General features: G+C 40.6%; 1 protein-coding gene across 7 annotated transcripts; it reads left to right on the top strand.

The window, feature by feature from the left end:
* Positions 1 to 18303, top strand: TTPAL (alpha tocopherol transfer protein like). 7 transcript variants are annotated; one of them, XR_004231896.1, is made up of 7 exons: positions 1 to 122; positions 2043 to 2084; positions 2582 to 3035; positions 6458 to 6651; positions 9120 to 9230; positions 10888 to 11359; positions 17340 to 18303. XR_004231896.1 is itself a non-coding variant. In XM_031951566.1 (5 exons), the coding sequence occupies exons 2-5, from the start codon at positions 2597 to 2599 to the stop codon at positions 11164 to 11166; spliced, it is 1023 nt and encodes a 340-aa protein (XP_031807426.1). In that variant the 5' UTR covers positions 1 to 122; positions 2043 to 2596; the 3' UTR covers positions 11167 to 16838. The 7 variants fall into 7 exon arrangements, 1 of the variants encoding a protein (XP_031807426.1); XR_004231894.1 differs by having other exon boundaries at positions 2043 to 2330; XR_004231897.1 differs by having other exon boundaries at positions 2043 to 3035; positions 17340 to 17461; positions 17562 to 18303.

The raw sequence follows: 18303 nt of genomic DNA, 5'->3' as shown, positions 1-18303 counted from the left end.
ACTTCCGGCATAGAGGGGCGGGTGGAGCGGACGGTGGGTCGGACCTGTCCGCGGTGCTGGCGGAGACTCCAGGTCGCCTGTGACTCGGCCCACCCACCCTTCCGTTCTGGCCCGGGGGGTTGGTGAGTATCCGCGCGCCCGGGGCGGGGGGGCGGGGCTGGCGAGGGTCCGCGCGTTCTCGGGGAGGAGGGGCGGGGCCGCGGCCGGTAAGGGCCAAAGTATGTGCGCGTGCGCGTGCCTGGGGCGGGGCTGCGAAAGGCGGGAGAGAAGGAGAAGTAAAGAAACTGACCAGGGGAGGGGCTGCGGCCTTTCGCGACCTCCTGCCTCACATCTTAAGCTGTTTGCTGGACATCTTTCCTTGGATGGCCTTCAAGCGTCTCAAACGCAACAAGTTCAAAACGGAACTCATCCCTTTGCGCTCCTAAGCCCTCCGAAGACAAGCCCCCTCTCCGGCTTACCCGTACTCTACCCTCTCCTTCGCCCCCGTACGCCATCAGCAGCCAAGTCTTATGGGCCTTTCTCTGTCGCACCTCACGCGCCCGTCTCCTCCCAGGTCACTGACCCCTGACCACAGCCTCCTGATTGGTTTCCCCACTGCAAGCCCCTTTCCTCTCCCATCCGCTCCCAGCCCCGCCCGGCAGGGGGCCAGGGTGACACTCCTAAAGCCCAGGTCTGCTCGTGCCATTCCCAAGATCGAAACAGCCTCCGGAAGGCTCCAGAATCAGAAGCAAACGTTTCCATTTGGCTTGTAAAGTCCTTTCAGACCGGCTTCGGCGCCCTCTCTGGACCTTGTCTCGCGTCCCTCCCCTTCGCGCGCGCGCCACGTTCTAGCGGCCTCATTGGCTGTTGCGCAGCCACTCCATTGCATCTTCCCTTCCCGGGCCCTTGCCACGGGCCGGCCCCGTGCCGGAAACTGCATCCCGCTTCCCAGCAGCCTCTCAGAATCCTCAACTTCCCGCAAAGCCTCGCCTAACTGCCCATCCTAGAGGGAAGCCTCTTCTGCTCCTTCTGGAGTAGAGGTTCTGAGCCTTTTTGTGTCATAAAACGCTTGCCAACCTGGTGAAAAAGAGCTTTTTAAATGAAAAAAGTAGAGAGAGGGTCACAGAGGAAATCGGTCACGCTGAAATGCAGCTATAATGAGAAGTTCCCCCACTGGAGGCCACTGCTTTTCCCCTCCTCAGATTACATTGTACCCGCTATTTGTGCACATTTTATACCCCCTTTCGAGAATGCAGACGCTTTGAGGGCTAGGGATGTTTTCACTTTTCATTTGTATCCCTAGTACACAGTGCTTGACATATAAAGGGTGTCTCACAAATGCTGGGGAATGAATGAGGAGAACCAGGAAATGGGGTAGGGATGCTGGGCGAGAAGAAAGCATGGCAACTGCTGAATTAAGGGGCAAGTGGGAAATCAAAGAACCTTGGGAAGGAGAAGGGATAAAATCAGGGTAGGGAGACCTGGAAAGGGAACCTGAGAAGGGGAGACTTAGGAGATAACGAGGCAGCGGGGATGGGGGAGAACCTGGGGAAGGGGAGACTTAGGAGATAACGAGGCAGCGGGGATGGGGGAGAACCTGGGGAAGGGGAGACTTAGGAGATAACGAGGCAGCGGGGATGGGGGAGAACCTGGGGAAGGGGAGACTTAGAAAAAGGGGGTATTGGAAAAGGGAGAATCAGAGGAAGAGTGGACCTATGAGCTGGGACGTTAAGGGGAAAAGTTTATTAGGGGACAGGAGAATAAGGGATAGGGAATAACTACTGAAAGGAGAGCTCTTAGGGAAAGGGCAACAATAGCGAAAGCTAGGGAGTGGGGATTATACGGGTTGAATATTGCTTACTTTTCTTCCTCGCCCTCTCTATAGATTGGAAAAGGGTTGTGCAAACTTGTCTAAATAGAAAGTCCAAGTCCCAGCCCCTCACCCAGGCACCATTGATTGTCACGTAGTAGTTTTCTGTTGATAACGACCCAAAGTAGAACATAGACAATATGAACTGAAGGGCCCCCTAGACATCATTTATTCCAACTCTTTTATTTTACAGAGGAGAAAATGGACTACAAGAAAGGAAGGGGACTTTTCCAAGGTCATCTACCACAAGTTGCCCCAACTTTGTTTTCGGCTGAGGAGGAGGTTACTGAGGGCTCGTGAGCAAAGTTGGATATTGCTAGTTTCAGTCAGTCAGCCAACAAGCATTTAGCAGGTGCCTGCTGTGTGTCAGGCACTGGTACACAGGCATTGTGCTAGGTTCTGGCATACAGAGACAAAAACGAGACAGCGCTTGCCTTTGAGGAATCTAATTTCTACTAGGGGTGTACGCCTTTACAGAGAAGTAAATACAGGATGTACACAAGATAAATTTACAAAAGGTTGGGGGAAAGGTTACTAAGAGCTGGGGGAATTAAGAGGGTTTTCTAGGTTGTACTTGAGCTGGGCCTTAAAGAGAGCTAAGTACATTCCCTTATGGCAATTTGGCTTTTCTTTCAAAATTACCTTCTTGTATTCTGCAGCAGGTGGGTTTTATGGGTAGTACAGCATACTATTAAGTGGGCTTAAAATGGGTTGTTTAAATTTTTTGGACAGCTTCCTGATAATCTAATGTCCGAAGAAAGTGACTCTCTGAGGACAAGCCCATTTGTGGCACCTTTGTCTGAAAATAATGAGCTCCCCAAACAGCCTGGCTATGTGTGCTCCCTGACAGAGGAGCTGGTCACCAAAGCCCGGGAGGAGCTACAGGAGAAACCAGAATGGCGGCTGCGGGATGTCCAGGCCCTTCGAGACATGGTCTGTAAAGACTATCCTAACTTAAGTACGTCCCTGGATGATGCTTTTCTTCTGCGCTTCCTCAGAGCCCGAAAGTTCGACTATGACCGAGCCTTGCAACTTCTGGTCAACTATCACAGCTGTCGGAGGAGCTGGCCTGAAGTATTTGATAACCTAAAGCCCTCTGCCCTGAAGGAGGTTCTGAGCTCAGGTTTTCTCACTGTGCTGCCTCACTCGGACCCTAGAGGCTGCCAGGTACTTTGCCTTCGTCCAGGTACGTCTCTTGAATGTTGCTTGATTCTGTGAGCTTGGGTTGCATTTGGTTCTTGTGATGATGGAATAAACTTTCATAGAATTTCAAGAAGAAGGGAGCTGAAAGGTCCTCTAACATTCAGCTTCTTAAACTGGTTAGCAATTCTGTATGGCGTCTCATAACTGAATGTGGGAGTCATGAAATTATGATTATTAGCAAATGTTTGATTTGTGTACCTTTTTTATATACCTGTATATCTGGGATCACAATCACAAAAGTTTCTTGGACAAAAAGGGATCATGACGGGAAAAATTTTAAGAAGCCCTGCTCTAACCAACCTCTGCAGTGGATGAAGAGGGCTAAGGGGATGAGGCTAGTGAAAAAGGCTAGTTTGACTGTGTTTTCACATAATAGTGGGAAGTTGCTGGTTTTGTGCAGTAGAAGCATGTTATAGGCTAGGGGGAAAGTAAGTATAATGATGGCCAGGAGTAGGGAAGAATTTAATAAATAATTACTTTTATTTGGAATTGCACCAAAATTTTTGGTTCCTAAGACCAATGGATGACTATTATCTTTTAAAAGTGAGAAAGCCATGGGGTTTAATCATGGGATCAAGAGTTAGCAGTTCTACAGGAAACTAATACCCAGAGGAAGAAAATGACTTAAGGTTCCATCAAAAGTCGTAGAACTGGGCTTTAAACCCAGATGCTCTGACTCTGGATGGTCCTAGTGCTCTCTTTCTGGTAGAAGACAGCAGGTCTTTGTGTCTTCTCTAGCCCTTTGAGTGTCTTGGTTCAATGATTATTTATTTGATCATGTAGTGATGAAATCCTCTACTGAAGTCTTGGTAGATTCTATAGAGCTGGGAAACCCTGAAGTGTGAGGCTGTCCGTGGACAGTGTGACCAATGTCCGAGGCCTGGCTTAGCTGAGCACTCATTGCCAGAAGGTTAGCCACCCAAACTCATGGAAATATTGGTTTAGGTGAGTTTGCACTCTTGTCAGTGGTTTTAGCAGAGAATAGGGGACATATCAGCCACGTGTAAGTATTTAAACAGCTACCACATAGGAGGCAAAGTCTGTGCCAGCAGAAGGGACTTCACCAGTGAGACCATATATATGTATGAGTAGAGCAGCACAACACTACCAGACAATCACAGGTTTCCCTTTCTCCGAGAATGACCCAGATGGATAAAACTGAAGGTCAGCAGCTTGCATGGAGACAAGAACCATAGGCTGGGTAGAAATCAGAAGACCTGGCTTCCCGTCGCAGTTCTGCTATCTAATTAACTCTGGGACCTAAATCACCTCAGCATCTGAGCTTTAGGATGATTAAGCTCAGGCTTGTGAGAAAAGCACTTTGTAGACTTTAAATTGCACTATACAAATAGGAGAACATAATCTGACAGAAGATTCCACCCATTCTTTTTCAAGTGCCATGGCTTAGGATTTCCAGCCCAGAGAAGGCTGTGAAACTGGAGGCATATAAAGTGAGTGGTCACTCCGTTGTTTTTTTAGTCCTGTCTGACTCTTCACAATCCCCTTTAGGATTTTCTTGGGCAAGATATTGGAGTGGTTTTGCTATTTCCTTCTCCAGCTCATTTTACAGATGAGCAAACTGAGGAAAACAGTAACTTGCTCAGTCACCCGGCTAGTAAGTGCCCACGGCCAGATCTGAATTGAGAAAGATAAGTCTTGCTGACTCCAGGCCCAGCACTCTGTGTTCTATGGCACTACCTAGGTGCTCCACGCCTGCCCACTAGTCAGAGCTTAAGCTTGGACAGCATGCATACACAGTCTCACTGGGCCTATACTTGAAGGCTTTACAGCTCATTGAGAGAGCCTTTGTTTCTGTCTAGGATGTTTTGAGTCTGGTTTAGCTCCTTAGTGACAGGAACTGTATTTTTTGCTTTTCTTTGTACATCCAGTGCCTAGCACAGTAGTGGCAAAAAGCAATCAATTAGTAAATGTTTATTAATTGATGATTAATTAATTAACATAGTTCACAATTTTTTTTGTCTGAAAGGATCATTTTGTTAATATTACTCATTAACCAATGTGTCCCTGCCCTTTTCAGGAGAACTGGACTATATTCCTAGTTTAGTCACTGAAGTCACATACCTTGAACAAATTTCTCTGGGCCTCAGTTTCTCCATTTGTAAAATGAGAGGAATAGAATTCCAGGTCTGTTAGTTTATAATCAAAGAAAGGAGGCAAACTTTTTGTAATCTGTGAATTGTAAAGCAGGGACTGTGGGAATCTGAACTATTGTCACAACCTTGTGAATAGTGAGCATTAAGTCCCTTGGTCTCTCTAAGCCTTAATTTCCTCATATGCAAAGGAGGGAATAACAATATGTGTAATTGTAACAATAATAATAAAAATAATAATAATTAGCATCAGCTTAGTTCTTTTAAAGGTTTCCAAAGCACTTTACACATTATCTCATTTGATCCTCACTTGGGAAGTAGATACTATTATCTCCATTTTACAGATGAGGAAACCAAGACTTGAAAAGATAAATACCCAAATACACAGCTAGTGTGTAACTGAGAAAAGGTTTGAATCAAGGCAGAGCATTCTTAACCTTTTGTTTGTCTGTTTCCTGGAACCCCCCTTGGCAGTCTGGGAAAGCCTATGGACCTCTTCTCAGAATACAGTTATTATTTCTTCTACATTGCAGGCCTTAAGTTCACAGTGCCCCCTTGATCTGGAAAATCTGCGTAAAATTTTTTTGGTCCTTCCTTTGTACCAGAGAAGAAGTCTAAATTATTATGATATTGAAAGACAAAATGTTGATAATATACACTATTATATATACATTTATGCATTTCTGAATTTCTGAATTTTTTCTTTGTCATTTGTGGCTTCCATACAACTCCCCCCAAACTTCTGTTTAATATCTTATGCCAATCTGAGATATACTGAAGTCACAAAGGGGAAAATCATGATGTGGAAGGGATAATTGTAGTGCTTTCAATTAAGATAAAATAAGGAAAACACTATAAAAAACCAAATTATGTTGAAATGTAGTTATCAAGTATTTAAAACAACAAACAGGTTCACAGATCCCAGGTTAAGAATCCCTGAACTCAGATCTCCCTAATTCCAGGTCAGGTACCTCAACTCCTTTGCCATCTAGCTGCTGCTGTAAACACACAGCTGGAATGAAGGGCTGGCCATTGGCTTTAGCTCATTTCCCTCCAACCCGCATAGGCCAGTCACTGAGCTCCATGGTGCATGAGGCAACCGTCTGAGCTATAAAGTCCCCTCCTCTGGGAGTCCTCCTCTACAGTACCAATGAAATCCCAGGCCCAGGCCTTGTTCCCTTTTTCTTCACAGGCCTATTAAAGAAAATGCTTTATAAACTGTAAATGTTACAGAAGTATGAGTTATGTATTCTTATTATTGTTCATTTCTCCCTTCTTTATCTTGCAATCTTAGATAGATGGATTCCAAGTAACTACCCAATTACTGAAAACATTCGTGCCATATATTTAACATTAGAAAAGCTGATTCAGTCCGAGGAGACCCAGGTGAACGGAATTGTTATCCTTGCAGATTACAAAGGAGTTGGCTTAGCCAAGGCTTCTCATTTTGGTCCTTTTATAGCCAAAAAAGTGATTGGAATTCTCCAGGTAAGAGCTCCATTTGGGTCAGGGAACAATATGTATTTACATTAGTCAATGGACACTTTATCCTTTGTTCTTAGGATTGCTAGGTTGGGAAATGATTAGACCTTTCTCCCAGAATCCAGATTGCCCATTTTTTTCCCATGCTATGAATGATTTGAAAGTTTTACCTTATACTGTGGGCTTGCTAGTTGCTCTATGAGCTCCTGTTGTTTGGACAAGATCAGCTCTAAAAATCTGAAGTAAAGAAAACAAAAAAGGTCAACTCCTCAAAAATTGGCTTTTCTTTTTCCAGAATATATAATCTCACTTTCACAGTCATTTATGTGAAATTTGTATGGATGACATTTTTCTTTCTTTTTTTTTTTTTGATGAAATTTTTCAAAGTTAAACCCCCTATAGAAAAATTTGAGTATTTTTGTGCCTCAGATTATTGAAGCCAATTGTAAGATGTTTTCTTTTTTGTATATTTTTTTTCCAATTACATGTAAAAACAATTCTTAAATTTTGAGTTCCAAATTCTTTCCCTCCCTTCTACTCTTTTTTCCCTTCTTGAAAAGATAAGCAATTTAATAAGATTATACATGTGCAGTCATGTAAAACATATTTCCATATTGCTATGTTGCAAAAAGAAAACAAAGAGACTAAAAAAAAAAAACCCATCACTAAGAAAAAAAGTGAAAAATAGTATGCTTAAATGTTCATTCAGACATTAGCATTTCTTTTTCTGGAGGTGGACAGTATTTTTCACATAATAATGTTTTCAAAGTACTTTTTAACGTATGAGACATGAGGCCTAGTGCTCTTTCAATGTTCCACCTTGCATTTTGCACAATTGTTCTAGCAGGACCCAGGTTCTGACATGGCCCCTCAAACTAGAAAAGTTTGGGGAATAAGCCTGCCAACAGACTCTGTGCCTCTCATCTGACGGCAGCTAAGGGCATTTGACAATTTGATAATCAGATGATTGACTTGAAAGACACTGAAGACATTTTTTTGGCCAGAATTACTCAGATAAGCACTGATTGAGGCATGGAGAGGTAAGAAAAACACATATTGGTAGGAGGTGTAGACATTCGAAGACTGGCTTTTTTGAAGCTTTGTGGGAGAGCACTAAGAGTCAGAGGAAGCTTGCAGCATATTTTCATCTCAGAGACGGAAGTGGGTGTTCCCCCTTCCCTATCACAAAATTAACTGTTTATTACAAAAGACAGCTTCGAAGGGTAAATAACCAGCAGAGGCCCTTGTTTTCTGTATCTTTAAGAGTTCTCTTGTGTCCCATAGGCACCTCGGACATCTTCCTTCTTCTCTTGGCCCCACTCTTTCCCCTTCCAGTCACTTAAACAGGGGAAGGTGAGAGACACAAATGCTGAGGGACAAATTAAAGGGATGGTGTTCATTCAGGAAGGCTGAGGATATCGGATCTCAGACTTGGAACAGACCTGGATCATGACAGGTCTAAGCTAGAAAGCTCTATGCCAATGTGATGGACCACAGAGCAAAATAAGTAGTCAGATAACATGGAATTTATTCAGGACTGAGAACTGGATTGTTAGAATACAGAATGTCAGAGATAGCAATACTGAGCCTATCTCTCATTTTATAGATGAAGTCCAGAAGAGATAACTTACTTGCCAAAGTTACACTGTGAGTTGATGGCCAAGCAAAAATAGTTTTTCCTGTTGCTCTGCAATACCTTCCACAGAGGATTCCTGGTAATGGGGAGGAGTTAAGAGCAAAGAAAACATTTTCACTCTCACCAACACAGGCAGTCTATGTTCTAGTCTCTCTATCAACTCTGATAGTCAATTTCTGTTCTAACTTGTTTGGGACCCACTTCTGTCTCAGAACATAGCTTTTCTTTGGCATTAAGACTGCCTTATCTGCTCAGCTCTTTGAACACAGGTGAACTTAAAGCTGTTTAAGTGACTGATTTGGCATGTGGTGGGTTTTTCTAGGAATAATGTTTAATGTTACAAAGAACAAGTCCATATTTATATTTCTAGCTTATTCCAGAAAGACCAACTGATCAGAAGTTAAGTTCCTGATTTAGGTCCCAGCTTTGGTTTGCACATGAGAAGCAAATCAGAAATGGATCTAATCTGGGTGATGTTGGCATTTTAGTACAGGGAAAAGAACAGGGACCTGGGAGTGTGGAGACTTGGATTTGAATTATGGCTTCTTCATAGTTAGACAAGTTGTATAACTTCTAAAACTCAGATTCCTAATTTGTAGAAAAGGATAAATGAGCCTCGGCCTGTCTGCTTTTACATGGTGGTTGTGATTATCAAATTCAATATGAAATTGCTTCATAAATTATAAAAACACCATGACTATTGAATTAAATTAATAAATGTTATGCTTATATATAGTAAATATTATAGGAAATGTTTCCAAAGTAAGGATATACAGACTTTTGTTTTCTATAGAAGTTTCCCAGATGTTCTAAAATACCTTTTCTTTTCTTACCACAGGATGGGTTTCCCATTAGAATAAAAGCTGTCAATATTGTAAATGAACCTCGAATATTCAAAGGCATTTTTGCTATCATAAAACCATTTCTGAAGGAGAAAATAGCAAATAGAGTAAGTGACTTACTTCTTTTTCTGTCAATGGCAGCTTTAAATGTCCTTTTCCTTTTCCTCTTTGAAGAAGTTCAGGACTACAGGTTTGTAGCACTATGGATAATATCAGACTTTTTTCCAATTTGTTAGTTTTGCTTAATTTTTTCCTTTTTTTGGTTTCCTTTTCTATAGGGGATGGCTCTTTGGGAGGGGGAGGAAGAGGGAATGCACTGGGAAATGTAGGCAATGTAAAAAATACATTAATACAAATTTATTTTTAAAATAAAGCTTAATATAAGTTTTACTATAATACATTATATTTTGTATAGTAATAAGTTATTTATTTATTATCAATTTTTAATATAAACTGTTAAAAGTTTGCTTTTATCTTATAGAGTACCGTATTTTTCCCCCAATGTCTTATTTTTGAAAAGATGAGTAAATGTTAAGCTTGTTTGTATGTCAGGGCAGACTAACTGTGGAGATGCAAATTGAGAACTTGCTCCTTAAAATGAGGAGTTTAGCCCTCCATGCCCTTCAAGAATCTTTCTCTGTCATTCTGTGATTCTGAGGCTCTAAATTCTCTGTCCTCTAAATCCAACAAATGAATCAATCTTCTGGGAATAAAAGGAAATTCATAAAGGTTAACATTATGGAGACAGTGGTTAGCCCACCTTCTGTTCCCTTTTGGCCCTGTGAGCTTGTATTTCTGCCTCAGCTTCATCTGGAGAGTAGAACTCAATGACCTCTAATCCCTTCTGTAGATCTCAATTTTAATTTTCTCCTCTGTTACACGAAGGGACTGGCCAACATAATCTATAAATTCTTACTCAGCTCTTACATTCTGAGTTTAAGACCCCTTCCATCTCTGACCTTTAGTGAATCTTGGTTTCAGAAAGTCTAAGAATTTACCTTGAAAGCTGCCACTACTTCTGGTCTTATTTACTTTTAAATATCTTGATTTGTATCTAAAATGTTAGATCAGAGGGCCCCACAGTAATTAGAAAAGTGACTTAAAATAATTTCTTATTAAATAGAACTTTTAGTCATAAATATGCTCTATGAATGATTTTCAAAAAAGTTATTTACCCAGTTATTAATGGCTATTATGGTTGTCTGGACTTTGTTTCAGAAACTAGAAATATAGAACGGAAGATTTCTTCCCCACTTGCCTTTTTTCATTCTGGTTTTGTTCTCTGGGAAAAAAGTTAGCTTTTGCATTGTGTGTTGCCACAGGGCCCTGCTATTGCTTAGGCCAACTTTGGGGCCAATTACTCAAGTGTTTTTACATGATATTGTCAGAAAGGAACTAGACCTGAGATCAGGAGACCTAGGTCTTAAATTCTTGACTCTACCACTTGCTAGCTATATGGTTACTTCTGCTCCTTGAGACTCAGTTTCCTCACTTGTAAAATGATTATAACCCCTGTCCTGCTTACATTCTAGGATGGGAAGGTTTTTGTATGTATAGGATGTAGAAGATATGTGTATAAAATGTATATATGTAATATATAGGATAACGTATGTAAAGTATATAATAATAAAAGGCTGTGAAATGTATAACAATCTTATTCACTGGTACTCATTACCCTTGGTGGAGTTTTGTAGTAGCAAGTGGAAATTCAGCTCTATCCTAACATCTTTACACATGGACTGTTCCCTGTTTGTTTCCCTTCAGTTTTTCCTCCATGGATCGGACTTGAATTCTCTACACCTGAACCTTCCAAAAAGTATCCTTCCTAAGGAGTATGGAGGCACTGCTGGGGAGCTGGATGCAAACGCCTGGAAGGAGGTGCTGCTAGCCTCGGAGGAAGACTTTGTAAAGGAGTTCTGTAGGCCTCTCTCTCCCAGCAATAGCCTCCTCCAGGAGACCCCACTGGTGGAGAGAATAACTTCTGAGGTTCAAGGAGATGACTCCATTCGGGGAGTAAAGTCACAACTGTACTCTTGCTATTAACCAAGAAGTCACATAGTTTTCTACATATATTGCAGCCATTAAGTAATTTCTTTCTCCCTCCTAAAGCATAAAAGGAGAATAAGTTCCATGAGTTTGACCCTTTCCATATAATTGAACTAACAGGACAGAATTTAAGCCTGGTGAAGTCATGATCAGCTTTAAAATAAAGATGTAGGACAGAAGGTAACAGTAGGTAAGTTGCTTGAGAATGTCTTAAGACAGACCTTTGTAGTACCTTTAAGCTCCTTGAAAACCTTGCCAGTGATTGAGTTTCATGAACCCCACTTTCAAATCTAATAGCTGTGCTTTCAAGATATATTCCTGTAATTTCTATTAGTTTGGTTATTTCCTTCCCCAAAACAGATTTCAACTCTCCCATGCTTTGACAGAAAATTTCAGGAGCTTCTGAGGCAAAAGCAATCTCCCATTGATGATAAACCTCTCTGTACTTGGTTGTTGTGGTCATTGGGTAACAAGCCTAATCTATTGCTCAGGCTGTCCTTAAAATCCTTCCATTTTGATGGGACCAGCTCAAGTCAGTACGCCCAACATTGGCTTTGAGAACCCAGTGAGGACTTAGGGAATCCCAGAGCTTTGCAAAAAGAAATCCAGTAGGGGGCAGTCCAAGAATAAGAGAGATCTACTGTCTTGGAGAAATCAACCTGTGACAAGCAGCTCATTCTGTTGCAGTGAAGATTGCTAGGAAGATTATGAAGATCACGGAGGGGATCCTCATGTCTGGCTTACAACAATCTATGCTTAACGATCACTTTCCCTGCACTCCTACCTCTGTTCTCAGTGTGGTCAGGAGTTGCTAATTCATCACCTGTTCCCTTTCTTAAACCTTAATGGTTCTTGCTTCAGTCTAAAGGCCTCGGGGCACTTTCCTTTCAGAATTCAGAAGCTGAAGATGTTGTGATCCCTTGGAGATTCCTGCTGATGTGATCCCATTTTTCTAGTAGTCCTAAAGATCTCATCTCTCATTCTTTATCATTTCAGGAAGATAACCAATATGGTGTGGCTGTGGAAGGATACTGTTTTAATAGATACAAAATCATCAGATTTCAGTGTAGTATAATAGAAAGAGCATCAGGCAGCAATTCCCACAGCTTACCTTGCCACCTGGTCCCATTTCTGTCACTAATTCATTGTGGAGCTCAACCTAAATATGGTTCCAAATTTAGAACTTCAAAATTCATTTCAACTGTAAAATTGTGGAACTCAGATTAATTATTGGACTGTATCATACATCAGTTTTCTACTTGTAGATGGAAGCTATGGTGTAGTGCACAGAGTTGGACTCAGAGACAAGACCACCTGGGTTCTGACACATCCTGGGTGTTTGACTCTGGGCAAACCATTTAACCTGTCAGTGCTCTAGTCAGCTCTAAGACTACAATTACAGAGAAGGTGTGACTTGTAGAGGAAGTCTGCTCACCTTGGAGTTCCCTATGAAATTCCAGGCCTAGTTCTTATCCCTTTCCACCTACTGAGATGAACAGCTACACCAGACTAGGGAGATCTTGTCATCTTTGTTTGTAGGTAGCCATCACTAGGGAAAATTCCCACACTGCCTGTATGCCAGCCTTTTATTCACTAAAATCTTTGCTAAAGAACAGTCTTAGTGACCTATATTTTGTGAATCCAGTGAGTTTTTCTGAGTAAAAATTCAGAGTTTTGCGAAACAAATGGAGATAGAATGTTTTTAAAAAGTGCATATATTCTTGAGATTTCCTGCAAGCTTTCTGTCTGTAACTATGATTTATATCTGTTCATTAGCATTCCTGAGCTGCTTTGCCACTACACTCCTCTGTCCCAGGTTGAGCCCTTATAATGTGTCAGCTACAGTCAGGTCAGCCATTTCTAAAGATGGACTGGGAGTTTCAGCACTTTACATCTTCACTGTCAAGATTCGCCTTTGCCCTAAACCCTAGTCACAATGAGGTTTGATGTCTTTTTAGATCTGGTTTATGTCTGGTTTATTGCATATACAAGATGGTTTTAAATTGTAGTTTTCTCCTTTATGTGCCTCTTCTCCACATTTATTTTAATGTGCTGCAAAACCAAGAGCAAGGCATACATTTAATTCTCTAAAAGCAGAGCAATTAAGACATGCACAAGCCATTTGTTTATACCTTTACTACCAGGTAGTTCATCTATATAATTCTTTCTTAAAAGCACTTACTTGGCAGGATTTTTTGGTTTTTTGTTTTTTCTAGTGAAATTCCACTTTACCTCCTCGGTGCCAATTCTCAGTTAGGGAAACCTTATCTCCCTATAGATTAACATCATGTTGTCTAGGAAAGAACTAAGACATCACATGTTTTAAGTGCCAAAATGATAATGGCAGTGTCTCTCAAATCACCAAAAATGGAAAAACAAAGGTTTTCATCCTTGGGAAGCCTCAGAAGTGAAAAACTGTTTCTGAAGGGAGGGACAAGTTTCCATCAGGCCTATAGGATCTAGGTTTGGAACAAGGTAAAGATTAAGACACATAGGACAGCAATAAAAAGTAGGGTTAACAGAGGAAAGTTGAAAATCTGAGAAAAGTCAGAGGAAATTAGATCTTTTGATCACTGGAAGGAAGCAGAAGAGGTAAGTAGAAAAATAGAAAAAAATTCCCATGGTCCAAAGTTCCGGAGTATTAGTAATTTGAGTGAGTAGCCTTTTGAATTACCCAACATTATTTGTTCATAACCTTAAATATGAATGATCTAGTAAATCTAGAAAATCTACACAAGGACCAGGTCATGTTCCAAATCTTCTCCATGAGTGCCCTTAATATGATGGGACCAAGCTTATAATATCCTTTCTTGGAAGATTGTGATTATGGGATATCTAATCACTAGACATTTCAGAAGGTTTGTGCAAGGATGATGAGTGAGGAACTCAACTTGGATGAGAGCCCAGGTAGCCCCTATTTGCTGTCTTATTGGGACAATTGAAGGAATTCTTTCCTGGCAGTGAATAGGAATAGCAAAAGGCAATTATGGGTCAGGTTTTTTTCCATTGGCTTTGATGTGAAGTGACCTGTACCAACAAGAAGTGATGTTAGTATGCAAAGCAGATTGTGCCATAAACCAGACTTATCATGACTTGTAAAAGTGAGAATTCCAACTGTCACAGCTGCATGGGAGTATTTGCTTTGTATCTCTTCCTTTGAGAAAACGTCCTAATTTTACAAATTTCCGAAGCCATTTTATCCCTATATTGTACAACTTCTTTGGCCTGACTACTAGAACACCACTCAAGGTATCTCTCACCCTCGATGCCACTACCCACAATTTGGGTCTCAGTTGCTCCATTTGTAAAAAGAAAATATCTCCCAAGGCTTATTTACTTTCTAAAGTCTGTGACTTTATGATCAACAGTTGTATTTAGAGAATGTGCTCTTTATTAATTGGCTTATTCAAATTAATTTGATTTTTTTAAAAGTTTCTCCTAGGTTAGAATTCTAGAATCCTGCAGTTCCCTCCTGAGTCCATCTTGGGCCTTTATTTGGGACAAACTAGGAGCTTTCTTTTAAAGCTGAAAGAGGGAGCTTTGTTTTAATAAGAAAAAAGCTTTGGGTTTATAATTAGAAGACTTTACTTGAATCCTATGACCTAAATCAAACATTTTCCCCTCTTTAAGCCAGAGTTTCTTCCTTTGTAAAATAAGGGGATTTGACTAGATGCTCTAATATGAACCTTTCTTAGCTGAAAATTATGTTTTTTTTTTTTTTAAACAAATATCTAATCGTTGGTGAGCATTTCCTCCTTGACACCTGTTGGCAAATCAGCTTAGGAGAGACAAAAACTTGTTCCTTAACTCCAAGAAAACTGAAGATTTCTGGTAGTTTATCCAGTACTCATCAGAAGTCAGTTGTCACGGGAGGCAGGCATGTAAAACAGACTAGTGTCAGGTCCCTTGTCAGTGACAATATTGATAGGACAGCTGTGTGTGTGGTCCCATATGATTCTAAGGCTTTTAGAGGTTTCTGAATTGCCCTGTTTTATTTTCAGATGAATTGTGGGTAGCTGCTCACCATCTTCCCCCCTACTCCCCCCCGGGCAACCAGAAGGAAACATTCTCTATTACCTCCTCATGTTTATGTTTCAAGCTTGTATCATTTTTTAATTTCTTGCTTAAAGAGTGAATGACCTTTTACAGTTAAACTACTGATTGTGGTATGGTTGCTCCTTTGGTCACTGAGTGGTATGCTAATATGAAATAAAGGAACAAGGATAATTCTGAGTAGGAAAGGTGAAATCCTGAGTCTATTGCAGTAGAAGGAACCCTATTACTACTACTACTACTACTACAGTAGAAGGAACCCTATTATGGAGAGTCAGAAGACCCGAGTTCTAGTTCTGGCCTTGTGACTAGCTGTGTGATTTATGGCACTTCATTCTCCTGTCTGTACTTAGTTTCTTTAGCTACAAAATAAAGCTGGACTAGTTGGTCTTGAAGGTCTCTTCCACTTTAGATAATCTCCATGCTAGCTTTCCTTTCTGTTCTAATATCCTTGTTGTATTCTAAGGCTCCATTAGGCTCTGAGGTTTTGGGAGTCCCTTTTCTCCATGCACATTGCTTATTCTGAGAGAAGCCAGGATTGAAGGGATTTACACTGAATTGGTAAACCAAAGGTTTCTTTTCAAACATGTGATCCAAAGGGAATGTGTGCTGCAACAGATATTAATCATGTTACTACCATGTCACATGGTTTTAGAAGAGACCCAAAATGTTCTGAGTCACACAAATATTTCTTGAAGGAAGGACCTTTGACTAATATGAGGGTAATAACTCAGTAATTGTTGCTTGCTTGTTTGTTAAATAAGCATTTAGTTTGTTATTTTTCCTTTTCTTTTTTTGAACATAAGCAAACAGAATTGTTTCCTTGGGAACAAAGTCAGTGGCTGCTTGGGGTTAAGCCTGTTTGGTAAAAATGAGGTTGGGGGGAGGTGGGAAGAGAAAAAGCAGACCAGTTCTGCAGTTGGAGTATTTGAATGTATGCCATGGCTTAGACCCTGACAGTGCAGCCTCTGCTTTTGATGTGGCCAGAGTTCTTGCTTATATCCGTTAGCCAGTTTTGGGCACAAGTTCAGTCATTTGTCATTCTTTCTTTGAAACTGAGACTCTGTGGGGATAAGTGTGCACCTGGAGGTGGATTGAGTCTAATTCTGTGTTTATTTTGACAAGATATTTATTTTTATAATGCATTTTATAACATGGTATGGTGAAAATGTGTTGTTTTATTTTGCATGACTGGATCTTACACAATAAAAATCTATCTTGGGTTGAGTGCGTGTGGAGGCGTTAATTTGGTGACATAAGTTGAAATTTAAATGGCTCTAATATTCTATTTCGAATAAACTCATTGATTCAGTTAAATGAAGCAAGCATTTATTAAGTGCTTTCTATATATGTTCGATACAAAGTCAAAATTTTAAAAAAGAGTCCATCATCATGCAGCTTCAGTTTTGCTGGAAATAATTTTAGGGATCTAAATTCAAGTCTAACTCAACACCTTTAGAGATGAAAAACCCCAGACCCAGTCCCACAGAGGAGAAAGAGTAGAGCCAGAATTGGAAGCCAGGTTTTCCAACTGTAAGGTTGCTATTTTACTACCACACCATATCTTACAACTCTAAATGACTGTACACACCCCATATCTAGTTTTGTATTTTGAGGGGAAGAGAGGAAAAAAGTAGAATATAAACCAAACAAATCTTGGGTTTAAAAAATGGTCATATGGTGATGCAAGGTAGTTCCTGAATCTTAGCCAGATACTGGTAATCATATCTGAGGAAGGTCACAAATTCCTTAAGGCTCTTAGATAAAGATTTTATATTGCATAAGCTAAATGGTCTGGGACTGAGGAGACAAAACTTGGGTTCTATTCCTGCTACCAGCTCACTTGTGGCATGACTGGTGACCTACCAACTGTCCCATTGATGAAACTTGGCAGAAGGCTTTGTACCAGGGGCACCAAACTGCAGCTTCCAACTGTGCCCCCCATGTGACATACCTAGGGTGGGGTGGTGATGGCAAGGAATATTATTGTTCTCAGTTGCTGTTTCCTCAGAAAAAAATGAAAGTGCCAATGTCTATGTTATCACATTTATGTTCCTCACATCCAGATCATCCCAGTTGCCAAAAAATCCTAATTTTTTTTTTTTAACACTTTTAAGGTTTGTACAGCACTTTTGTTACAACTATGAAATGGACAGCGTAAGGAATAGCTTCATTTTGCAGATGAAGAATGAGGCTTTGAGAGGTTCAGTGACTAATCTGAGGCAGAACATAAACCCAGGTATCTAAACTCTTTAAATCTAGCATTCTTTTCATAATACAAAGATGCCTGATTATACAGTAATCGACAAGTTCTACTTCTTCCTTTATACTCTAACCAGGTTAATTGCAGTGCAGAAGATCATGGAGGAAGAATTCTGAAGGCAGGAGGCACAGATTTAAATCTCTAACTGCTCCTTATAAGCCCAGATGATTTTGAATAAGTCTATGTCACACCTTTGTGAACCCCAGTTTCCCTCTTACTGTAAAATGAAGGTATATTAAATAATATGGTCTCTAAGGCCCCTTTAGATTAAATCCAAAGTGAACTTGTCATCTCTTTATTGGATCAGCATTTCCTAGTTCCTCTTCTATATATCTTCCTATCAAAAATGTGTGTAAGAGAATCAGGAGATGCACATTTGAATTTTGACATTTGCTGATGAGACCAGCACCAAAGTCATCAGATATAAATCCAATCATCTTATGATTTCTGTGAAGCTCAGTTTCCTTCCTTGTAAAATAGGAATACTAATATTTGGGGGCACTTAAGTGGCACAGAGGATAAAGTGTTAGACCTAGAATCTCCTATTAGCTGTGTGACCCTAGACAACTCATTTAATCCCGTTTGCCTCAGTTTTCTCATCTGAGCTGGAGAAGGAAATGGCAGATCACTCCAGTATCTTTACCAAGAAAACCCAAAATGGGGTTACAGAATCAGATATGATTTTAAAGACTGAAGAAACAACATTTTTGGGAGTGGGAGGGAAATAGAGGAGTAGCTAGTAGCCCAGCTTAGCCAGAACATAAGAGGCTCAATAATAATAAGGCTCAAAAGCTGGTCTCAAATGCTAGGCTTTTTTA

This window comes from Sarcophilus harrisii, chromosome 2 (assembly GCF_902635505.1).
Source record: "Sarcophilus harrisii chromosome 2, mSarHar1.11, whole genome shotgun sequence".
NCBI lineage: Eukaryota > Metazoa > Chordata > Mammalia > Dasyuromorphia > Dasyuridae > Sarcophilus > Sarcophilus harrisii.
This window is presented reverse-complemented; position numbering and strand designations above follow the sequence as displayed.